This window comes from Rhineura floridana, chromosome 3 (genome assembly GCF_030035675.1).
Source record: "Rhineura floridana isolate rRhiFlo1 chromosome 3, rRhiFlo1.hap2, whole genome shotgun sequence".
Lineage (NCBI taxonomy): Eukaryota > Metazoa > Chordata > Lepidosauria > Squamata > Rhineuridae > Rhineura > Rhineura floridana.
Window position 1 is genome coordinate 12,053,186 of NC_084482.1, and position 26,151 is coordinate 12,079,336.

At 41.0% G+C, this 26,151-nt stretch overlaps 1 protein-coding gene and 1 long non-coding RNA gene across 3 annotated transcripts in view; both read left to right on the top strand.

Moving 5' to 3' along the window:
• Positions 1-1,846: 1,846 nt before the first annotated feature.
• On the top strand, positions 1,847-7,058 carry LOC133379361 (uncharacterized). Its single transcript, XR_009761164.1, has 4 exons — positions 1,847-1,937; positions 3,480-3,522; positions 5,029-5,327; positions 6,295-7,058. It is a non-coding gene; the product is annotated as an uncharacterized LOC133379361 (long non-coding RNA).
• Positions 7,059-9,550: 2,492 nt separating this feature from the next.
• The window catches only part of PBX4 (PBX homeobox 4), a 43,414-nt gene continuing 26,813 nt past the window's right edge, over positions 9,551-26,151 (top strand). Inside the window, exons 1-2 of one of the 2 annotated variants that reach the window (XM_061614478.1) lie at positions 9,551-10,082; positions 23,623-23,696. In XM_061614478.1, coding sequence (XP_061470462.1) covers positions 9,892-10,082; positions 23,623-23,696 — 265 coding nt within the window. In that variant the 5' untranslated portion in view covers positions 9,551-9,891. The remainder of the gene's footprint in view (positions 10,083-23,622; positions 23,697-26,151) is intronic. The other variant, XM_061614477.1, reaches the window with a different exon arrangement.

The following is a 26,151-nucleotide window of genomic DNA, read 5'->3' on the forward strand; positions in this document are numbered from 1 at the left end:
TCCTTTGTATCTTTCATCCCTGAAACAAATAGAAAAGAAGCTAGATCTTCACAATGAGCCGTTATTCCCCCATTTTTGGTCTGATAATGTAAAGTAAATTCCATCAAAACATGAATTGCCTTTCCTAATTTTGCCTGGTGGGCTCCTTTAAAAACCCACACATACATGCTTTCAGATGTTGTAATATTGTTATTGTTTCAACCTAGAGAAATCAGGACAGCTTTGATATAAATCAGAGTGAAAGAAGGTAAATACAACTACATAATTCGAGCCATTCCTGAAGACTAAGGTCTGTTCTACACATGCAGCAGAATCAGCCAAAGGAGACTGACCCACTTCACTTGGCAGATGGAGGCAATCTCAATTTTTGAAGGCATCTATCTACCATTCATTTATTTAGTGGATCTATATCAGCTTTTCAACTTAAAAGCTGCTTACAACATTTATAAAATACAACAGGTACACCAAGATCCCCACACTCAAACAACAGTCAGCCTCAAAGGAGGTGGCATCTGACGTTCCTTTCCATGGGGTAGTTAGAATGTTAACTGAAGCACAGCACAGGGAGCATATCACCCCTGTGCTTTATCAACTCCCAATCTGTTTCCAGGCCCAATTCAAAGTGCTGCTTCTGACCTTTAAAGCCCTAAACGGCCTAGGACCAATGTACCTGAGGGACCGCTTATGCCCATATGTACCTGCTCAGGAATTAAGATCATCTGCCTCTAGTCTCCTCTGCGTGCCTGTAATGAAAGATGTTAGACTGACAGGCACACAGGAGAGAGCCTTTTCAGCGGTGGCCCCCAAGCTTTGGAATACCCTACCCCAAGAAGCCTGCTCTGCTCCCTCCCTGATGGTTTTCCAGAGACTTCTGAAAACGATCTTGTTCTGGAGAGCCTTTGGGAGGGACTGAGGGTAGAGCCTGATACTGACTTTATGCTTTCTATGTGGTGTAATGGTTAAGGTGCTGGACTACGACCTGGGAAACCAGGGTTTGAGTCCCCACACAGCCATGAAGCTCTCTGGTTGACGTTGGGCCAGTCACTGCCTCTTAGCCTCAGAGGGAGGCAATAGTAACCCCCCTCTGAATACCACTTACCATGAGAACCTTATTCATAGGGTCACCATAAGTCAGGATAGACTTGAAGGCAGTCCATTTCTATTTCATGTTAATTTTTACCTCTGTAGCCCCTTCAGTACCACTCCCTGTATATACTTATATATGTGTATATGTGTACATATATAGCATTTTATGTATTTTAACTGCGTTTTATGTATTTTAATTTTAATGTTTTTGTGATCTTTATTGTGTACAATATTTATTATGTACATGTTCAATTTTATTGCAAGCTGACCTGAGTGCCCTATTATAGGGTAGAAGGGCAGGATAGGAATTCTTTAAATAAATAGTACATAAATAAATAGTTGGTGTTACTTGGCCTGGAAGGGTTTGTGGTGAAGGGAGAATTCGCTGGAGCAGGCTTTGGTGTTGTCTTTGCCGGCCTCCCATGCTCTCTTGTTCATTGCTCTCTTATTATATTCCTTCATGAATAGTGGCACAGTTCACTTAAATCATTCTGTTGCATGTGCAGAGCAGGCCTTAGTTTTTAAAATATATATATATAATAAAAGATCCTCTCTGCAAATAAAACAAACAAACAAATCCCACTAGTACATCAAGAATAAAGGTTATAGGGAAAAAGCATTGCTTCCTGCTGTGTTAGTTTTCTACTTGCAGAGAGGACGGGTGTGTGTGTAATTTTTTAAAAGTGAGACCCACATGCCTTTTCAAGTGATTAGAGGAGAATTTCAAGTCAGTTTGCATTTAAAGGCAAACTCACCTAATTCAGTTTCTGAACCTGTATGCTAACTGAAAGACTGCTATTGAAAGGGTATGCTGAACTTCTGAGTGTCTGCTGCTGTATCCCACCCCGCAGGTAGGTACTTAAGCCTGCAGGTTGGCTGGAGGTGTGAGTTCAAGGGTTCTTGTTATGATTCTCTCAGGCATGGGTAAGCTATTAACCAGCTCGGAAGGAATGACATCTTTCAAAATTTGCACTTATCTGAATTTTGCAGTGCAGTTCTTCAGGCAAGTAACATGAACAAACATGCATATACCAAGTTAAAGTATGAATTAAAATTCATATATTTGTGAAAGTATTGCACAACATGTATTATATCTGGGAAAATTGCTTTGCAAAAATGGGTATATTATGGTGCTTGTATAGACCAGACCTAGCTTGTGGCCTCACAACTTTTAACAGCAGAGGCACAGAGAGGGATCTCAGTTGGGGACCTAGTCCTTTTATTATTTTATGGTATTTTTGTGATGTTGATATTTTGCTTATGGTGATGGATTTTATTGTTCATAATGTTGGTATTTAATTTTTTTTATTTCATGCTGCACATTACTATAGGTATTCTAACTTACAAATCAGTCTTACGTATTGTTGAGCATGTGTGTATGCACACATACTTCACACTTTGCAGGATTTGTTTTATACTACAGTTGACACAAACCCCAGCCCCATCCATAACTGTTCCACAAAATTAACCTGAGGTAAAAGAGGTTATGATTATATATTTTAATAGACCAGGCTACTGCAACAGTTCAGTTTTTGTCTTCTCCTCAACAGTGTGCAGTGTTAGAAGTGAAAACAGTGCAAGGGTTTACTACTGGATCTCTTCCTTCTCTCCCTACCCTCTTAGCCCTAGGATGAGCCCACAATCTGCATTGGATTCTAAAACATCTACATAATTCATAGGATCAGATGTCTGTGCTGGCACAGCAGGGGGTGCTCAGGCAATATGTGAGCAGACTCCCCCAAACTTTGTAGTGCAGCAAATTGCAAGAGGATCAGTCTGGGGGCTGAATTCTAAAACAGATTGCTTCACACTCCCCACTTGCCACAGTGACTTCCCCCAGCGTTAAGAAGTTGCAGGACACGCCAGTCTTTTACAGGCTTCATTTCCTTGTGAGGAGAGTCATAATATTTGTCTAATTACAGATAAAACTACACCAGAAAGTGGCTAGCATATAAAACCAGGGGAATATGAGGAAGGAAAACCAAAATGCTAGAAAAATAAGTGTTTATTTGTAATCCAAGCCCAATGTGTTTCAGCCTTTGTATATTTAGGCCTTCATCAGGGGAATAAAGGCTGAGGTGTTTGCATCGGTGAAAGCATTTTGCTTATTGAAAGATACTTCTTGCTAGCCTTTATTCCCCTGATGAAGGCCTAAATATACAAAGGCTGAAACACATTGGGCTTGGATTACAAATAAACACTTATTTTTCTAGCATTTTGGTTTTCCTTCCTCATATTCCCCTCTATTTACAGATACACAATCTGAGCAAGACAAGCAATTCTAGCCTTAATCCGCAGAAGCATCTGCAGCCCCCATGCCAGCCAGCTCCAAAACTTCATTCTTCTTTCTCTCTGGCCATATTAACACTGCTTCCCCCCCCATTCTGCCATAGACATATCCAGAGAGAACGAACTTCTCAACCCACAACCTGACAGGTAGGTGTCTTCTTGGATCGAGGGCAGCTTTCCCCTTTATTTTTTTTACTGCCACTCGCCACACTGCTTACCATTGGCCATGCTAGCTGGGGCTGATGGGAGTTGCAGTCCAGTAATATCTGGACGGCACCAGATTGGGGAATGCTGTTCTAGCGCATGAACTAGTTATCAGCATGCATCATGCTATCCATAAAATTGAGAGAAGCTCATATTTTCATCTGCAGAATAATACAATCTCAGACAACATGCAAGCGGCCTCCGACCAACAAATTGTTTCAGCATAGCCATATGGAAACGATCCTTTTGGTAGTCTTACCATCTAATGCCCAGCCTGTTGTCATCAAGCTTACTAAACAACTCTTAAAAATAAACTTTAAGAGTTTTTCTGTGACAGAAAATCCACCTCTTATCCGATTACCCTAATCCCACAGTTAAACACTTTGTCTAGCTCCCCCCTACTATTGCAGCTATTGCTGCTGCTACTACTTTATATTGCCTTAGTATCAGGTGCTGTAATGTGCAGAGAGGTGACAGGTTCTCTGCTTAAATACAGCAACCGAAAGTATACATTTAGTTTGAAATTATGGCTATTTCTCTCTCACACTCCCATGTAAAAAGCAATTTAACTCAAAATGTTTTCTCCTTGTGATACTCATAAATCTTACATATGGAGTACATTTGCTGAATCACTGTAGTATTCATTGTCTAAATATGAACAACAGGCGGGCTGCAATCCTGTACACAGCTTGCTTAACTGCCATTAACTTCAGTGAGATTTAAGCAGCCTGCGTGCAGGACTATAGCTGTGGCCTTTACATTTTGAGCCAAAGATCTGTGAATATTCATCTTTAGAAAATTTCAAGGAATCAGCAGATGCAGTTGCTGAGTGAGTTCCCAGCACTCCCCAGGCTTCCTTGCAGAGGATAATGTTTGGTTTCCAGGCAGAGCGCTGTGCCTTCCTATTAATATTGGTGCATTTATTGATTGAACTGACTCAAGCTTCAAATCTACAGGGAAAACAATAACCACAAGTAATGTTCTCAATCAATCAAACCTTCATGTATGTAGTAGTTAGCTTTCTCCATTTCTAGTGTAACTGGCCTGAATTAGTATGAATGGATAGTAAAACAAATGTGTTTCTTTTCTGTGTATTTGTAAGTTAGGAGGAAGGGACTGGAATCAGAATTTCACTGAACTGAATAGTAAAATATGCAAAATTTAAGTGTGTGCTTTTGTCCAGTGCAGAATAGCCACAGACAATAGGTGGAAACAGAGAGGGCTGAAATATGCACTGACTATAGAGGTGTGTGACAGAGGAGTGGAGGAAAAAGAGTAAACAAGAAAACAAAGTTGATATAGATTCACTGAAAACCGGTAAGCCGTTATTGGAATAACAAAAAGCATCACATGAATTAATGATTGTACTAGACAATATTTAGAGATATCTTGCTGTCATTCTGTATTTATATAATTTTATATTTATTTAAGAAATAATTTTTATTCCAGCTGTTCTGCAAAATGGGCACTTGGATGACTTACAACCATAACAACATACAAAAACCATAAAACAACAAAATTAATACAGTGAAGCAACAGCAGCGGAGAAATAAATATCAATGAACAACACTATGAAAATTGCAGTCAAATAGCACTGTCTTCACTTGCTGTCTGAATGCATTCAGGGAAGTGGCTAGCTGAATCTCTCTTAGCAGTGAATTTCAGTGTCTGGGTACTGCTACTGAAAATGGGTCAACACATGCAGGATTGTAACAATGCCTCTCATGTTGGATGCAGTTTGTGGGCAGGTACAGGAGGAAATTATTCTTCAGATATCCAGGTTCCAAACTGTACATAATATCATGTAGCACTCAAATATATTTCAGTTGGCTCTCCTTTAGTTGTATACTTGTAAAGGCAGGATATAGATACTTTAAGCAAATAAATATAAACAAAATAAAATTGAATATCAGGAAACAGATGAAAAACATGACAATTTAATATTTGAAAATATCAGCATGATAATCTTGTGCATGATTTGAGATCCTCCATTACAAAGGCCCATTTAATTAGAGTAAGATTGATTCCATAAAGGAAGCCACAGATCTTAACTTACAAGATCTGAACAGGATGGTTTATAGCAGATGCTATTGGAGGTCGCTGATTCATAGGGTCGCCATAAGTTGTAATTGACTTGAAGGCACATAACAACAACAGCAAGAACTATAGCAGCCTTTCCCAACCAGTGTGCCTCCAGATGTTGTTGGACCACAATCCCCATCTTTCCTGACCATTGGCAATGCTGGCTGAGGCTGATGGGAGCTGTGGTCCAACAACATCTGGAGGCACACTGGTTGGAAAAGGCTGAACTATAGACTAGTGTTCAAGCTCAGCTGGGAAATCTTCTATAAAATTATTATCAAGTAAATGGGATTTCAAAATGTGGAAGAAGAAACTGTGTTGATTTTTCTACTGGGCTTCCTATTTTTCTGAACAATTCAAAATCCAGTAATTCTTAATATAGTGGCTGTCTTCTGTACAAGGCAGGGGACTACTGAACTGATGAAGTTCCCAGCTGGAGAGAAGTTCAAAATCATAGTAGTGTGACCAGTATGGGAAGCAAAATAATGTGTGCATAGAAGAGTGTTACTGTAGCTCAGAAGGATCAAAACTCATGTGTTTTGTGAATATTGGCAGAGAAAAAAACATGATGCTTGGGTTAAAGTGTGGGTTCCCAGAATATGTTCTGACATAAGATTACTTTGTTTATTTTAGTGTACACAACTGCTAATCCCATCATGACTATCACAATCTGATGGCAGAAGTGGTTAAGTGAAGCTATGTGATTTTGTGAGAAATGTGAGAGACTACAGTGATGGCATTATACTGCAGAACAATCTGTCATGGGGTGAGGAAGGGAGAGTAATAACAAATAGACAAAGAGCATCAAATCATCCAGAATGTGACACATACCTATCAAGCATCTTACATTATGAGGAGCATCTCACATTTGTTTTCATTTTTTTTAAGTTATCCTGCCTTCTCTCCCTGGGTGTGCAAAATTCTATAATTTCATTTTTTCTCAACTGCTTCAACCTATGCATAGGAAAGACAGAACTTTGTGGATTTTGCAGCATTCTTCATTAATGATGGACATGGTTCTGTCCTGCATGAATTGCATATGCTACATTGAAACATCTGTCCTTTCAAGATCTTAATCTTTGGTTGCGTGCAGGATTAAATCACACTACAAAATTATTATGTTAGTGACCTTAACATTTCACAATAGAAAGCAATAGATTTGTTCTGTCATCATCTATGTTTGATGAACCACTTTTTTGGTAGAGCATCTCTTTCTGCTGCATCAATGGAGATTTGCTACCCTTGATTGGATACAACAGTAGATAACTGAACAACTATAATTGGTGTAAGAGGTCTAATAAAATATGTCATATTTCCTGTCGTTTGTGATCAACATGGCAGCTTCGGCAATTAGCATCTCCCTGTCAATACAGCAAGTTCTACATTTCTCAATAAAAAGCCAGTTTTTAAAAGTTCATCATTTTCTGTTTGATAGGATAAATATTTTGAGCAGCCTATTGAGTCATTGTTAGAATTGTTTCTGAGCATTTTAATCATATTACTTCAGAGGTACAAAAGGAAAAAACCTTAAGGGGAGGATGTCCAGGGGGGACTGTGCATGCTTCGTGGCTGTAGAATGCTGACCAACTTTTTGGGGGGAAAGCAGGGAAATGGGTGGGAGGGGGTATGTAATGAAGTATCCTGGAAAAGGACATGGCTAACTGACTGGAACATTCATTAGGAACTCTCCACATTGTAACATTTTGTCAAGAATATAAAATGAGTCCTGCTGAATCAGACCAAAGACCCATCTAGTGCAGTATTTTGTTCCTGGTCACAGTGGCCAACTAGATACTTATGAGAAGCCTACAAATGGGACATGAGTGCAATATGGTTGTAGGTCCTGGCCCTGTTGCTATGAGACAGTTGTTCACAGGTAAGCTCTATCATGAGCTAAAACTTTCGTTCATTCCAGAGACATGTACAATAGGATAGTCCTAGTCTTCTGCTGTCTCCAACAGGTGCAGCCAGATGCCCAAGGAAAACACACAGACAGGTCAGGATGGTGAGAGCTATCCTCTGATGTTTGTCTCCAGTATTTGAAAACCTGAACTATACTAGAGAGCATAGATTTAGCTGTCATGATTAATAAGAGGGTATAAAATAGGAGTGGTGGAGCTAATTCGTCATCTGTCTGTTTCCTAGGGTCCCAATGCCTTTCCTTCCTGTGACTGTGACTCATGGATCATTATGTTTTTTGAGTAGGGCAAACGTGCCACCACACCCTCTTTTCTGGTGCCTCTTGATTCACAGTATGGAAATAATCTGAGGGAAAGGGTGCTTTAGGAGATATAGCTGCAAATGTAGAATTGATTTTGCAGTTTCTGCCACCAACTGTCCTAAATATACTGAAATGAAATGACTGAACTGTACAAAGGGATGGGGGGAAAGGAGGGGAGCATTGGGAGACCACCGGAACAGACCAACCACCACAACAAATTCAGCATGGCAGCTTGTGATGAAGAGGTGGGTTTTTAAAAGGTGGTAAGATTTCAGTCTTGAGGATGTGGAGAGGCAGGTCAGCATAGGCATAAAGAGCAGCACTGTAAGCATGAAGTAGGTCACAAAATTCAAACCAAGTCTATCGCATGGTGGATGAGGATGCCTAAGAAAAACAGGTAACTGTGTATTCTCCCAAGGCACTTGTCACTTTTTGTTTCAGTCACTTAAGAGCATTTTATTTATGTTTATCGGCATGGGTCAAGAAGAGAGGGTGGCTCCAAGTATCAGTAACAGAATTTAAAGGAGAATTTAAGCGCTATATTATTTCTTGTTGAGGCAAAGGCCTAGACTCTCTAGGCCCTGGAGATCTCTTCGGTTGCCAACTTCCTCAGAGCACCAAAGGATTATTTTAGTGTAAGATGCCAGTCAGTACCAAGTAAGGAACGCTCAGTATAGGCTCCTTTCTGAAATATAAAAGCACGTTATATTATTCTTATTTGAAGGGAGCAGGGGTACTACTATATTTCAGATACTCCGGTTATATTCCTTGAAGTAGATTTTGATCCTGTTTTTTTAAAAAAGCTTTTTATTTGAAAATGTAGTAATTTTTATTCAGAGGTTTTTAATATTTTTGGTACCTGAATATAAGTAATACGTCTCTTTTGAGTTTACTCTGTCTATTAGATTATCAGACATGATTATTGCAAACCGGCTTGAGATACATGGTAGAAAAGGCGGAATAATGATAAACCTCAATAAATGACACAACTAGTATTCGAGGTACAATATAATGCCTCAGGATAACTTTAAACTGGTAGCCCAATATTTAACGAACTGTTGAAGGCAGCATTTGTGAGAAGGCAACTTCTGAAGGCAAAATAACGTTGAAGGAAGGTGAGGTCAGGTGACAGTTTATTAAGAGAAGGAGGTTTGATATGCCGCTCTGTGAGGCGACGCTGTCCTTTGGGAATAGAGCTGAAACCGCGTAAGAAGGGCAAGTCTTGTGAGGATCCGCTTCTAGGAACGGGGATGGAAGCTCTGATGGGGAAGTGGCAATTTGAGAGCCGTTGAAGTTTTGAGAGCCGCTGAGCTGTCTCTAGGTTGGTGCTGAGGCGACAGTCGTGTGAGGTGGAAGCAGTCCGCTTTGGGCTGGAAGCAGAGTGGGGAGACACACACCATAACTTTGGGGCTGGTTGTGGCTGGAATGGAAAGTCGGAGCGCTCGAGTCGCGTGAAGGAAGACATCTTTGCGCTGAAAACCGGGCCGGGGAAAGCAAGACGGGGCAGTTCGTTGGTTGTAGGCGGGACGCATATCGGCAGGAGGAGGAGAAGGCGCGAGCCTGAGTGGTAGTGGTGGTGGTAGGAGAATAGTGGATTGGTCTTGAGTTTAGGGAGGAGGAGGAGAGAGGGGTCGGTCGGTCAGGAAGTCAGTCAGTCAAGCCAGCTACTACCACTAGCTCCGCCCCTTCTCTCTACGGAGGCGGCAATCGCGATGAAGCCGCCGAGAGACTGGCTTTGTCCCAGAAGGGGGCGGGCAACTCCAGGAGAAGGGCTGCTTCGCCAGGCGACGGCTGAGGAGGCGGAGCCCCGTCGCGCGGCGGGGGCAGGGGGCGGAGCGGGCACGAGTGAGGAGTGCTGGGGCCTGTTCTGTGTCAGTCGTGCGTGTGTCTGTGAGTGTGTGGAAGAAAAGAGGGGCTCGAGCCGCTCCAGGACTCCCCCCTCCCGCAGCGCTTAAGGCGGCTCCCTCCCTCCCTCATTCCTCTCCCTCCCCCCTCTCCCAGACTTCGCCATGGAGGAGGCATCCCGGCTCCTCGCAGGGCTCCAGCCTCCTCCCGGAGCCGCTGGAGATCCTCCCCACCGACTCCAAGCGCCTCCGGGCCCGCCCCAGCCCCAGGCAGCCCCCGGACTTCAGGACACGGGTGACATCTTGCAGCAGATCATGGCCATCACTGATCAGAGCTTGGACGAAGCGCAGGCCAGGTAAGGAATATGCGGGAGAGGATACATTCGGGGGGTGGGACTGTGGGGGTGGGATTTCTGTGAGGATCTCAACACGATATTGTGTGTGTGTGTGTGCGTGTGTGTGCGCTCCGCTGTCCTTAATTTGGTAGGTGAGCTGCCTTTGGCCTGCGGCAGTTGGGGAACAAGCACTTGAAAGGGTATGCCTGTAGAAAAGTAGGGACGTAGGAGCTCTGAATGCCAGTGTTAGGGGTTGCTGAGGCATAGGTAGCTTAATATAGACATTTGGGGGCCGAGGGGGTTGCGGGAGATTGGGCCTAGACCCAAGCAGGCGGGAGTTGTGTATATCTGAAACTTTGCTTTTATGCGAGTGCGTACCCTGAGATCTAGCTGCGAATCTATAGACAAAAGGTTTTGGAAACACTTGGGGTTTTATGTCAGTAGCACCTGTGCTCTGTGGACAATATTGGAGCCCGTTCACACATTACACAGGGTAGGCTTGGATCTACCAAGAAGTTACCTAATTCTGATTCCTTGATCAAGGTATGGTGCATATGTGTGACTGTCATATTCATGTTCTACGTTTGTGGTTGAACCTCTTAAAATGCTATGTGTGAAGAGGGCCTTGGAGCGTGACACGGGGAATCTACAGTCATGGAATATATAATGGTCTCTCATGGTAGGTTGATTACCAGGTGACTTAAAGGCCCACTGAATGTTAACTAATTGGCCAGTGTGTAAATTAGTTCCCTGGGCAAGATGTGAACTAAGATTAGGAAAATGGTATTATATAAAATAGAAAGATAGAGAATAATTCTTTGCCAAGGGTGGGTGCTATCCGTGAAGAAAGGAGTCAAACCCCAAGTTAGGAGATTGATTCCATTTCTCCATTGCTCACTGGTGCAGAAGTAATGACAGCATAACATATTAGGGTGGGTGAAGGCTATTGTTGAGGGAGATGGTTTTGCTATTAAACAGTACCATGGTCAGTGCCTTTGATGGGCATAATTGGGTATGAGACATTCACACCAACCACTGACAGTGAACTTGCAGTGAAGAAGGGCAAGTTTGCAAGAACCAGGGATTCAGTGTAAGTGCGAACCAATCTGTGGGCTGTAGATTTGGGTTGAAAAGAGCTAAATTGATAACTTTGGTATCCTTGGATCAGTCGGAATGGACTTGAAGGCAGTACACACACATTTGATGCATCTGCTAATGACAGATCTGGTGTGGGATCTGAGATAGCCTACTGGTTGTTGTACTCATTTTGTTCTTTATTGACTTTGTTGAGTGAGGAACCATGATAGGATGGTGCAATATCTGTGGCTCCACAGTTGTGTAGAATTTCTTGCCAGACACCTACTGCATGTGCAACTTGTTCAATAGTCATCTCAGGCAAATGGTTTTTAGTAAGTACTGGTCTGTGCTGCATTGGTGTTGGGGAACATATTTGCATCCATTTACAGATTACCTGTTTTCTGCAAATAACTGGCAGTTTAGGGAATGAAAAATATTAGAGGGCTGTGTCCTCCTTTTTGTATCTGTGTTTATTTTAATACATTAATTTGACTTGATTTCAACATTGTCTAACCTAAATCTCATGTTAGGGTGCTGCACAGCACACTGAAGTTACATGGTCTTTGCCTTGAGAGCTTACAAGCTGTCTTGATTTTAATGAAACTTATTTCTATGTAATGAGTTTAAAATCAGGGTGTAAATTATAAGTCTTTTTGCTCACATAAACAGACTGGTCTGGAAGAGGGAAGGGAAGAACATCCTTCTTGGACTTCAGTTTAGTTTCTGTATGTAGTGTTCTTTTTGAACCGTAAGTAGAACTGTGCCCCATAGAAACACACACATTCTCTCTCCCCTCACTAAGAGGCACATAGCCAAGTTGGTGCACTGAGAATGTGGATTGTGTAGAACTGTACAGCAGCCTTGCAAATACGTCTGCAGAAGTAAATAGCCCTAAAATATTTTTTTGCTAACTTACTTGCCCACACATGCCTATGAGAGTCCGTTGGGCCAAAAACAACAAGAAGCAGCTTCTCATCCTGTTTCCTGCAGTTGATTCTTAACTTACTATCGGTAATTGGGGGCTGTTTACAAGTGCTGCAAAGTGGCATATGCTGACTAGATCGTGTCACTTCAGCACATGCCCAGCTAGAAACTCGACTAGAGTTGCCCAATTTGGATTGAATTGTGGAATTGTAAATGTGGCTTGAGTGAAACAACCGCATAATTCATTTGGCACATGCAGACGTCAGCAGTCCACTTTGTCTGTCAGAACTGGTCCTCTCTTCCGTGGCAATTCATATAAATTGTCAAATAACTCCATAGGAACTTTTTTGCCCTATTGTCTGTTTCTCTTTAATTTGACACAAATGCCTGTTTACTCACCACAGATTTTTCCCCTTTTTCCTTGATACTGTATAAGTTAAAATAAGAATATTGCTTATACCTAAGTTTTTACCTTGAAACAGTCATTCATTATTCTTTCAGGTGGCACATATTTGTTGGATAGTTTTAGCTATGTACAGTCAATAATACAGTGTATCTTGTACTAGTTTTGCTGACAGAGGAATTAAAACAAAGTGGGTTGCAAGCTCCTGTTTACAGAAGAGTCTACTCCTCCCCTTCACTCATGACTGTTCTGGGATAAACTTTTTACCATAGAACTGGTTTGTAAGTAGCCACTTCCCTGGTAGCTTGTGGTAAGTAAAATTAATCTTCCAGGAAACTAGGCAGGGAAGTTCTTTTGAACTGGAAGACAGTTGATTCTGTTTCTCTCTCTCTTGCAGACTGTTTATGTGCCACAAATGACAAACAGGCATTTGTGGACTGGTTGGTTAGTAAAACAGTATTGTGGACTAGAACATTTGTGGTATTTATTTGTTAGGCTGCCACAGTGTGTGAATTCTTCCTCTATAGAGGACTAGGATACCCTAACAAGACTTTACTGAACATCTCCTTGTGGAAGGAAAATGGAGGATGTACACCTGTATATAAAGAACATACAGTAGGGCCCCGCTTTTCGGCATTCCGCTTCTCGGCATTCCACTAATATGGCGGTTTTCAATTACAGTAGGGCCCCACTCATACGGCGCTTGTTCTGCTTTTTTGACGTTTTTCGGCATGACGCATTCCGAGAAGGGCGTCAGGCACCATTTTATTGTCAGTGTTCCACTTTTCGGCAATTTTCGCTTTTCGGCAGGGGTCTGGAACCTAACCCGCCATATGAGTGGGGCCCTACTATATAAGGACAGAAATAAAGCACTTGCTCCTTAATCATTCTTTCACAACTACCTAAACCTATCTGCCCATAGGAACATCACTTTTAAAGTCATTGACTTCAATCCAGTGCAGAATTAGTTGTGCTTAATTTATCTGAAATCAGTGAGCATAAGGCTGCAGGCCTAAGAACACTTATTACGGAGCTAGCACAATGGAACATAGTACAATACATTTCTGAATAAACACACATAGGACTGAGCTGTAATTGTGTCTAATTCCATGTTGGATTGCGGCTTTAGTGGCCATCAGTTCTAAGCATTATGCCACTGCATTTTCAGCATAATGCCATATTCTACAATAATGCTCTAGTGTTGTTGTACCCTCTTTTAAATAATTATTAATATTGAGCTGGAGACTTACTATGTTATTACAGGGAGGCAAAAGGTGCCAACATGTTCTATGCTGAATTTCTGAGCGTTTAGTTTGTAAACAATCTAAAAAGTGAGGTTATGATCCTAGTCATAGCAATCTGTGATATTTAAGCTTAACACAGTTTTTCAGAGGCAATGTTTTGTGCCTCCATAACTTGCATAGATGAAGAGACAGAAAATAAAAAGCATGACCTGAATAAGTGGGTGCATGTCTTTGAGGCCTGTCTGGCAGAATTCTGTTTGAAAAGCTATTTTAGAACCTGCCTGCTTAACCAATGCCATTGTTACAAACTCAATAAGGACTAAGGTGATTCTATTTAATGACATGCCGGCTTGAGAAATGCATCCTCTTTTAGGGGCATAGTGGCCTCTCTTGTGTTTCTCATGGGACTGAAATTAATTATGGAAGGTAACAAGCCTGATATAGGAACAGCTCAGCAATATGAATTAGCATTGTTCCAGTTACTCTCTTTGCCCTGATGGCGCATGTAATTTGGTAGTAATTCTTTTGTAGTGATAATAAAATAGAGTATATTGATTAGTTAAGTGTAAATGCCAAATTCCCAGTTTGTGGGTTTGCTGCAAGAAACATCAGTGCATGTGGAGCAAAATATTTGCTGTGTAAAGTGTGTAGCTCCATAATGAATTAAATTTGGTGGAAGTAGGTTGATGAAACCCAGGGGCAAAAAATCCCACTCTGATGACGTCATCCAACAAAAGAAGGACCCATAAATAAATAAACAAGTCTGAATGACATACATGCACCTGGAGACAGAGGCTCCGTTAGGACTCCCAGGTGTATATCTGCTTGTACATGTATATGTATTATCCATACTTTCAGTGCAAACCTGCACCATGCTTACTGAGAAGTAAGACATACTAGGTTCAATAGAACTTACTCACCAGTAAGTGGGTTTAGCATTGCAGTCTTTATGCATTGGCTGCAATAGTTCTGGTGTAATGCCAATATACATGCAGCAAACATATTTGAAGTACATTCGTGTGTCACTTCTTTCATGTAGGAACAAGAAGACAACCTCTGAGGCATACAAAATTATAATTTATTCAGCTCAACAGATTAGAATCTTCATCAGTAGCACTGTAAAACAAAGCAACACTGTAAAACAAAGCAGTGCTGTTCCAAAATGATTTCCAAATGTGCATTCTAAATTATAATTTGATGCATATTTATAAGTTTTTTCATTCCTGCAGTTGTGTATTCCCTCTTTTTCTCCTCAGTTCATTTATGTTCCAGTTCCCACATTCCTGTGGTTTGCTGTGCATGGCAAAATGCAGAAAGGATTAACTGCAAGGTGCAGCACCATGGGTCATAGTGTTGTACTTGTGCAGCAAAACATCAGGATGCTGAATTAGTTCAGGAACATGAAATGTTACATGAGTTATATGTGGGGAGGCACCTCTCCTCAATGATGGCTTAAAAAACATTATTATTACAGGAATGCCCTGATGTGCAAGGAAAAGTTCAGTTTGGCTGGTCAAAAGATAGTCATGCATGGAGAGACGTTTGTAGTGCTGGACACAAATGTGGGTATGGAACTTAATTCTGCTTAATCAGATCCTGTTTGTGGGCTTCCCAGAGGCATCTGGCTGGCCACTGTGAGAACAGAATGCTGGACTAGATGGGCTGTTGGCCTGATCCAGCAGGCTCTTCTTATGTTGCTATCCAGAAACTATACGTAATGTGGTCTGACTACATTATTATAAATCTCGGTGTTTGAATTTAGAATCAAGAGCAAACTAGAATACTTCAGTGCTATAACATCTGTTACATCTGTTGCTTTTCTCTATGTAGGGCAGCCTTTCCCAACCGGTGTGCCTCCAGATGTTGTTGGACCACAACTCCCATCAGCCTCAGCCATTGGCAATGCTGGCTGAGGCTGATGGGAGTTGTGGTCCAACAACATCTGGAGGCACACTGGTTGGGAAAGGCTGATGTAGGGTTTGTATATGTTAGCAATGAGAAATTCAGTCCTGAAGATGAATCAAGAAATCTACTTTTTACTCTTCCTGGTCAGTAGCAACTCTCAAGCTATTTGCATTGTGCTGCAGAGCAGCAGGCCACTTGTATGTGCCCCTTGGCAGCCTTATTGCCTCTTATTATAATAAGACCTTGTCTGCTGTCAGTCTGAGCCTTGAGGAGTGTCTTGTTTGGTAGCAGGTTCCACCCAGTTAGCAGTCTTACAGCTATGGCTACATATATACCATACATTTAAAGCTTGTCCCTCTCCCACAAGAATCCTGGGAACTGTAGTTCACCTCTCACAGAGCTACAGGTCCCAGGACCCTTAACAAGTTAGAGTTCCCAGGATTCTTGGGTGGGAATGTGCTTTAAATGTATGGTATGTATACAAGCTATGTTTTGAACTAACTGCAACTTCCAAACTGTTTTCAAAAGCAGCTGTGCAGGCAGTGCATTTTGTGACGGGAGTAAGTGGATTGACTTCCTGCAGAGGTTTTCAGCTATGGAAACTGTAGAATGAATGTAAAAATCTTGGTACGGTATTATCCTAAGAGTGAGTAATAAACTTTGCAGCTGTTATTGAGTATATACTTTCAAGCAAGTTCTGGAGAGTTTCATTCATGATCTCATTATTATTTATTGAAGGATCTTTACACTGAGTTTGAACTTTGTGAAATCTGTTATTGATGGTTTATTTGTATTTTGCATTGCTTGTTAAGGCAGCACTTAATACAACCATTTTATTTAACTGGTGGAAGGTTGCATGTTTAAATGGCCTCTCCTCACAAGCCTCTGTGCACATGAAAATATAGTTGCTGGAGAAAGCTAGGCTGAATCCATCTTCCTGGCATGCTAGCTTTGTATGTATAGGAAGCTTTCAGGAGGGGACATTAAAAATGCAGTTTTCAGCCTGAAGTAGCGCAGTCCAAGAAAAGCATTGGCATGTGATTCTGCTAAATGTATCAGTTCTGCTGGTAGAACTGTACCACTTCAAACTGCTTGTGTGTTGGGGTATCATGGTTTTAAATGCTTTTCTGTGCAAGAAGTTCCCTGCATATAGTAAACTAGTATACTAAGGAGAGGGATTCTATGCTAAAACATTCTCACTGATGTGATAGTTTGTCATACAGGGAACATATTATATACGTGGGAGCCTTCAGAAATATGACTTCCCCCCCTTTGGCAGTATGAAGTGGTGCAATTCAAAAATTCTTATTCTTTATAAAAGGTAGGTTGGCTCATAATGGCACTGACTTTAGTTTATTGTCACTGATCTTCTGTGGCTGCTCATCCTGGGACTGCGTTCTATGAGATGTGTCAGGCTACACTCAGAGCTACAGTCCAGCATGTCTTGAAGGAAAATGGGTTGTAGTGTCAGTTAAGGTTTGTAAGGTAGAAGTATGGCAAATACCTGTAAACATGTAAGAGCAAGGGTTGCCAACCTTCTGGTCCTGTAGGCACATTTGGAATTGAACGCCATGTGTACCACCAGCTCTGTTTTTCTCTCTCCCCCTCTCTTGTGTCATCTCCCCAACAGACAGAAAGAGGGAAAGCACACCTATACATGCACATGTACACACACTCATTCTTAGCTAGATCATCTTGAATTTGCATGAATTTACATGGGGTTTCTCCCAAAACTGCCATCAAATTAAAATTTTACAGTGGTAAAATACACTGTAAAAAAAATCACAGATCTTATGCTTGTCAGCACACAAAAACATTAATCCAAGACACAGATCCTTATGGATCTTTATGATTTTTTTACAAAGGATGACAACAAAACCACCAGCAAATTGCAGAATGTCTCTGGAGTTTGTAGGTGATATTCAGTGCTAGTCTTACTTGCAGTAGACCCATTGAAGTTAACAAATATGACTTAGGTTAATTCATTTTAATTGGTCTACTCTGAATAGGACTTAGTTAATACAACCCCAAAATTTAATGGTGGATTTTGAAGGGATCCCTTGTAAAAAGGATCCAAAAGGTCCTGTGTTTTGGATCCATGTTTTTGTGCCATGGTAGTGCTGGAAATCCATGATTTCTATGATTCAGTCAATATAGCCAGCTGTGCTTTGGAGAGTAGGTGGGAGGAAACACCCATTTTAAAAAAAGCAAATTCAAGAGGATCTGTTTTACAGGATTTAAGTGTGTGCATGTATTGTTGTCCACTCTCTCTCTCTCTGTGGCAGCTTTTCCCTTCTGTGGCATCCCACTTTCTTTCCTCCTTCCCCTGGTTGCTCTGTTTTCCTCCACCATCAGACTCCCAGTTTGTTCTCCTTTCTGTTCAGCTTCTCAGATGCCACTTGGAGCCTTGAAAAGCACATAGAGCTAAAAGAGGAAGTGGGGAAGAGCGTTTCACCTTTATGTATTTTTCACGGAGAAAAAAGATATCCGCCCTCACTAGCTCATGACAAGGAGTGAGTGAGCACAAGGGAGCTCTGTGCAGAGGCTTTGTAGGGACTGGGGACTTTCAGGGGTACCACGATGCCCACAGGCACCACATTGGTAGCCCTGATTTTTTCTTCTTATATAAGAACTAGATAACAACTAATGGCTCAAATGGGGATACTATCAGGGCCAAATGACATGTTGCATTCAGATGCATGTATCTATAGCCCAGGTGTGGGGCACATTTGGCCCTTCAGATGTTGTTGAGCTGAAACTCCTGTCATTCCTGGCCATTGCTCAGCAACATCCAAGAGGGCAAAGATTTCCCATCCTTGCTACATCCCAACAGCCTTTTTGTTTTAAAATTCATTTTGGGATGGTGTAATTGATGGCATGGGGGAAAGTGATTTCCTTCTTCAAATCCCCCCCCCGGTGGCCTTACCCTTCCCAGTTTTAAGATGTATGTTGGATTTTAAGCACAAGGGATTTGGAGCAGGAAAACTAGACTGGGACATGGTGAACTCCTTGGATATTCACAATCTTCTGAAGTGGCACTTAAAATGACAAGGGCTGCCAGGCTATAGCTGTATTCATTTGCATATAATGTGTAGTTTTGGCCTTGATATAAAATCAAGAAGGTATGTTATTTTTTAGAGCATAATTACAGTCATGGAATATGGTGAAGGCCAATGTTATCATTTCCATCAAATAGGTTTAGACAATTTATTTGTCACCTGCCCTTCACAAAAAGTCCCAGGGTAGGGTATAATAAGAACAAAAATACAGTCATATCTAAAACCAAAAGGCATAAAACACCAATCCAAAATAAAGCAATAGAGCATCAGAAGGGAAAATTCATAGTCAGCCATCCTCAAAAGCCTGTGGATTCAATAAAATTCTTAACTGAAAGAGCTATAGTCTGAGACTATATGATGAAGGTGGCTCTAAATACCTTGGATTCTCAGGGGTTGGACATTACTGACAGTGAGCAGTATAAGGAGCCACATTATGCCTTTGACTGCACCTGGTATTCTGGATCTATAATTGTGAAGGCAATATGACATTCAATTACAATTGCTTGGATGCCTGCATTTCACTTGGATTCATGCATTGAGCAGGGAGTTGGATCCGATGACCTTACAGGCCCCTTCCAATTCTACTATTCTATGATCCACTATAAATCTGATTTTATTAATGTGAGATTCGTTATGATTGAAAAGTGTCATGCAACTATCGTACAGCAAAATAAAAGGTATTGTGTTTGTTCTGTAACATTTTTTAAAGCACTTTATGCTGGTTTACTGTTGGAGATAGGATATTTAACTGTGGATTGCTGGTTTGATCTTGAATTTGTGTACAGTTTTCAAAGAGAACCTTGACATTCCTTTTCTGTAAGTGTATCTGGGGTTCCTCAATGAAAAGTTCAGTAATGGAAAAGCTTGCCTACCACTGATTTCCCCCTGTAATTAAGAGTGTGTTCAAGAGCACAATCCCAGTTCATGCAGGTGACATTGAGGCCCCGGGGTCCTGGCCAGTATCCCACATAAAAAACTTGAACCCTACAACATGTCCCTGAATCTTTTGCAAATGTAGTGGTTAGACGGACTGTGGCAGATTGACACTTGGAGTTCCTCGACAGATAGACTCATATGGAAAGTGATCCCTGAAACAATAAAGTTTTAAAAACTGCTACAGCAAGCTATTGCCTGTTTCCAACACTGAACATGAATCAAGAAGCATATGAGACTCGGCCACCGACCAAGGGAATAAGTAGTGGAGGGCAGCACGGTTGTATTTATCACCCATGCAAACGGAGCACCTGCAGTTTCTCTGGGGACTCTTGTGTTCCAAGAAAATGAATATCATGGCTGCTGGTCTGTGGAACTGACCTCAAAAGAGTTCTGCTTTGAGCTGATGCAGAAGTTGCCAGGTACCAGGTGGAGTGAGGTGCTTTGTAAAGCATTTTTCAGGAAATGGCATATACAGGCTGTAAAAGAGTGAATTTTAACACTGGTATGGCACTTTTGCTTGTGACAGCAGAGACCAAAGATCCCTTGCCTGTACTCTTGGCTGCTATTGTGCTTGGGTTGCTTTTGTAGGGGGGATGAATCTTTGGAGAAAGAATCATAATGTTAACTTCTAACTCTTGTGGATACCTTATTTTGAAGGAACGTGGTTCATACAGAGTTTGATCTTGTTTTTGAAGTATTTTTAGTTTGTGTTAGACGGGTGGTTGTTTCATTAGAACCCATGTCTTATCTTGTCACCTTGCCTTTTGATATAAATATTCTCATATACCAATATTTGATTATTGGTATATAAAGCCCTTTATAGGATATTGTGCCTTGACATGAATGCTGAAACCCAGTACCCTAGAGTGACTTGTTTATACCTTCAGAGGCCCAGCTGCAGTGATGGTAGATATCAGTGGCATAGTGTATTTTGGTTTCTGTTTGTTTGTTTTTTGGTTGAGAAAAGCTAAAAATAAAAATGTTTGCTTCAGAAGAAAAGCTTCATCTGGGTAAAGCTTAAGACAGTGATGGGGAACTTGTTGCCATTGAGATGTTGCTGGACCACAACTCCCATAATCTCTGACAATTAGCCATGCTGGTTGGGACTGATGGAAACTGGAGTCCAACAACATCTGGAGGGCCACATGTTCCCCATTACTGGTGTAAGGGCTTGTAAGGGGAATAGTAAAAGGTCATGTGCTATGCATGTTGTTTTATCACTTCAGTACTTAAGAGGATGATACTTTTGTGTTATCACAGGAGATGTCTGTCAAGTTAGTCACAGGTACCTTGGTTCAGGCTAGTTTGTTTATTATTTATTTATTACATTTATATCCTGCCCTTCCCCCCAGAAGGAGCCCAGGGCAGCAAACATTTGAACTCTATCTGAATGTAACTGTTGGAAGCAGCGAATGCAGTGATAACAGTAAAACCTGTTCCATGAATAGTAGACATTACTTGCTGTAGAGTACATATGGGCATCGTTTCATATAGATTGATTGCAATGTACAGTCTATGGGCAGAGCTGTACTGCTTCATCTGGAGCAATGTCCCTATTGCTACAGAAGCATTTTTTGCTCCAGGAGTACCTGTCCTAGGTTCTCTCTGCACTTTTTGTGAGAAACACCCTACTGTGCTTATAATATGGAGCTTTTAAAAGAAAAGGTAAATGGTGAAATTCTTCTTGACTTAGAGCAAGTTTGTATTTTGAAGCTGCTGTTAGATCTGGCCCATAATTTGGATGCTTTAAGTAGTGTCTGTGGTAGCACAAGGCACCTTTCACCAGTTTAGACTGATGCTCCAGCTGTGACATTTTCTAGGCAGATAGGGCCTGGCTACAGTTATTCACACTTGGGTAACATTCAGATTACAATAATGCATTGTAGATTGGGCTGCATTTAAAGACTGTTCAGAAACTCTAACTGGCTCAGAACATTATAGCTAGATTGCATGCTTGTTTGAACACATCTTGCCTCTATTAAAAGACCTGCAACGGCTACCAGTTTGTTTCCAGGCATAATTCCAAGTACCAGTTCTGACCTTTTATAGCCTTAAAATGGTTTTGCGCTAGGATACTTAAAAGATTGCATTTTCCCATAAGAACCTCCCTGATCTTTGAGCTCTGTTTTTGAGATCCTTCCTCAAGCGGTCCAAGTTTCAGCGAGTAGGTATGTAGCTGTTAGAAAGAGAGGTATTTCAGTGGTGGTACCCTATCTTTGGAATACCTTCTTTAGCCGGATTTCTGAAGTGCCTATATCATCATCATCATCATCACCATTCAGGTTAAGATTCTTTTATTCACCAGAGCTTTTAAATGAATTGCTTCTGCTGCCTTTTACTAGATTCATAGACGTTTCTGGCTGCCATTTTACTAATTTTGGGTGCAGCTTGTTCATTTTATTAATGTGGTTTTATGGTTTACTGCATAAAATGTTTTAATCTTGTAAATCACTTTAGAGACTCTGTCAAAAAGCAACTCATACATTCTTAAAATAAATATATTTAAGTAAGAACTAATTAGTTATGATTCTAATGTGGATGTAGGTTGACTCTTTTCTGAGCAGTGTGATGGTTGAGAAATGTATTTTGTAGCTTGTGCACTACAGCTGGCTCAGAGGTCCTATTAAGCCTTTTAAGGGCCCCCTACTACACTCCATGAAAACCAATACCCTTAGTAGAATAAAAAGGCTGACTTGTTGGTCAATCCTGCTGTATGCCCCTCCTTCATTTTCTGTCATCAGTGCTATCTTGCATGTCAATGGCATGGTGATACGTGCTTTTATCCTTGGTTAACAGATACCTTTTTGCAGGTAAGAATGCTGCTGAAGCAGACAGTTCAGGGCTTCATGACCCAATGGTCTGACTTAGTATAAAGCAATTTCACATGTTCATATCAGGGCCACATTATGACTTCTGTGGGCCCTAGGCACTTTTGCCTTCGTGGGCCCTCCCACCATAATAATATCAATATTAAAAATTATTTTTGATATAACTTTAAATACTTCAACATTTTATTTTTTTTCTGTTTTAGGCAAAATTTAATAGATTTTCGTGGGCCCTAAAAGTTTCATTGTTTTCTGATGTGAGAAAAAATTAAAACATTTTCTTCGACCCTAAAAGTTCATTTTTTTCTTCTGTTTTTAAAAGAAATTAAAACATTTTCATGGGCCCCCAAAAGTATCGTGGGCCCTAGGCACTGTGCCTACTGTGCCTAATGGATATGTCGGCTGTGTTTCATATGCTCCTGGGGTCTCCAGGACTCAGCATGGCAAAATATAGCACCTTTATGCTCTCTTATTCAAGCTATAAATGTTGTTGTTCAGGTAAGTTGCCAGAGCAGCTACTGATTTTGGTGTGGAATATAGGTGAAATTGATTGTCTGGTTTTGGGTTCAGGTGGAAGTGACATTTATTAGTAAAAAATTAATAGCAGGCCTCCTGGGCATTCCATGAATGAGGATTTTGGCCCTCCAGCCCATTGAATTTGACACCCTTGAGTTAGAAGAGCTGTGAAGACTTTAGCAGTTGTATATCAATTGTAGTTAGCATTTAGCTTTAAGACTGGTGGAGCCATCTTTCACTTTACTATTTCATGAGTGAATAACATACTGGGATTCTGACAGTTCTGTGGCTTTGCTGGTGCAGAGTTAAGCAGCAGGATGCTTAAATATTCCTTTTGTGGTTTCTCATAGTGTCCCTCATTTTGAAACAGACTGCCTTATTAAAGGAAGTGCAGGAATGCTGAAGTGGAATGCAGCCTTGAGGCTTCCCATATGCTCTTAAAATACACAAGCATATGTATAATTATACAAGTTTAACTTTCTTGGTGCTTAACTAGTATAGGCAATAGTGTATTTCAGGCTGTAAATGAACCTTGCAAAGTAATTTTTCTGGTGCAACGTGGACTGTGGCTTTTGAATGGAATGTATTGCCAGTGTCTTTGTTATCCCCTTTTCTTTCACTTATCTGTTCTATTCCTTTGCCATTCATCCTGTTTCCCCCCCTCCTTTTTAGGAAACATGCCTTGAATTGCCACCGAATGAAACCTGCTCTCTTCAGCGTGCTATGCGATATTAAAGAAAAAACAGGTGTGTTGGCATTTTCATCCAAAATTTGTTTCTAACAATGGACCTTTCTGGCTCATGGGCAGCTGCAACTGGTCTTTTAAGTGCTGGATTAACTTTACAGTTAATGTACTGCAGTCCTCCAACCACTTAAGCTGTCATTGGTGAGATTTGGGCTGCGGTCCTGGAGAGAATGACTGTGTAGACCCCACTGACTTCATTAGCCAAGTGCTCTGTGCAGGATTGTCATCTAAATTGATTAGTAAATTGAACATTTCCAGAATTTATTGTAGAATATTTGTACTGTGCTTGAAACAGTCTAAGTACTGAAAAAAAATGAAGAAAGACAGCTGTTTGACTTTTTTTTAAAAAAAGCACAACAATGCCACATGTACCCAGTGCATTTCTCATTAGCCAAGAAGTCAAGGGTTGACACCAGCCTACTTTCACATTTGTCTCACTTCATGGTAACTTTTAAAAAGTAACCAGTTTTTTCTTGAGGCCACCCAGTGTTATTAGCTATTTGATGTCAAACACTGTTCAGTCATTTCTCAATGTTTTATTCTGCCTTGATGACCTTTTTTTATTGGTTCTTTTGAGTTGATTGGATTTGGATTCTATAGAAGAGGATTGTTATATGTGAAACTGATTTAATTGCAGACAAACCTCTTTTATGGGACAGGCAACTTGCTGGGCACTGAAGACCACAGTGGAAATGCCTTGCTTTAGAGAGCTGTGGCTAATTTGCATAATTTAATTTCTGCATAATGAATATAATTTGCATAACTTTCATATTAACACAATCAGCATGGTAATGGCAGGTGATGCCTTTTATGTTACGCCTGGCATGCAACCATTACAGCAATCTTAGGTGTCGTGACATAAAGAACTGTGAATGGCAGATAAAGTTGTCTGTCATCTTGGACTGGAGGGCAGTCTTCTAAAATTCATACAAACAACACATCTCTCACATTGCTCTGTGCCTTTTCAGTGAATAATTCATGCATGCTTGCAGATGAGTACAAGATTTTCCAGCCTGTCCCATATTTCTGTATCCAGAGCATGGCTTGAGCAGTAAGTCTGGAAAGCTGCTTACCTGGAAGAAATTTTTATTTGCCCCCAAGCAAGTGCCTACCTGCAGGGTTATAACAGGTGGTTGGGATTGTCTTCCAGCCACACAGGATTAACGTGAGTGATCTGGGTACATGGATCCAATGCAAAGGAAGTCAGGGCACTTATACCTCTAATACTTGTATAGAAGAGGGGATGTTAGCAGGTGCAACCTGTGATGTAGGAGTGAAAGAAACTGTACCTTCTGAAACTCCCTCTTCTACTCAGCTGTTAAAGATACATGGTCTTTGTCCTTCTTTGCATCTGGTTGCCCAAGAATGGGCATGGTGTTTAATTTTGACTCTTGAGTCTCTTTTGGAGGCTCCTGCATAAGCCTCACTAATATGAACAGGAGCTGCGCACGAGGACTACTGTGCTCTTCCTCAGCTCCTGTTCATGTCAGTGGGATTTGCAAATGATGGTACACAAGTGAATTGTGCCTTGTGGGTCAAATCTTTCTGTCTCTCACTCTGCCACACTTAATGAGACTCAAAATCGATTGTCTGAAGTGATTGCCTCACCTTGTCTCATGGTCGTAATAGGGTTGTGTCTGCGTGGGTGTGGCTTGAGATCTCTCATTCTTATAACTGTGCCAATCCTCCCTCTCAGTGATTTTAAATAAGCATATTTTGTGTTTGATATGTTACTTCCCACTTGAACCACACAGGGTCTTTTCAAGTGTATTTGGGCAATTAAGGTAAACCAAGAGGGAGAAGACCCTACAGATCATGTTTTTGTTCTTAAACTAAGGTAAACCAAGGGGGAGGCTTTGACAGGGAATTTTGTGGGTAGTTCTACAGAGGCAGAAAGCTGTGACAAGCTGTGCCCAATTGTGACAGTTGTATTTGGACGGTTTACCATCTCTTTGCCTACACACATTTCTATAATAGAAGTGGGGAAGCTTTTCCTTTTTTAAATACAATTGTAAGTACAATAATACCATGCCTATACTAGTTATGTGATAATAGGGATAATATAGTATTATTAATCAGTATTAAAAGAGATCTTTCCCTAACAATAACATTAAGTGTTTGAAGTGTTTCATATACACTATATGCTATTCAGTATTTCATTAATCCTTACATCAGCCATGTAAAGTAAACCAGCATTATTATCCCTGTATAACAGAGGCTGAGAAAGACTACCTTGCCTGAGGCTGTTAACTCATAGCTGAGGTGAGATTTGACACAGCAGCTTCCCAGCTGACAGCTCATTCTCTTAGGCTGGAATATGCTTCAGAAAAAGAGGGTGATGCGGTAGTGGCATTATTTCCTGTGGAAGACACACACATTCTTCTACCATCTCAGTTGATAGATTTTGCAGGTTGTTGCAGCTTTTCAAAACCTGTTTGACCATAGTCAACGGTGAG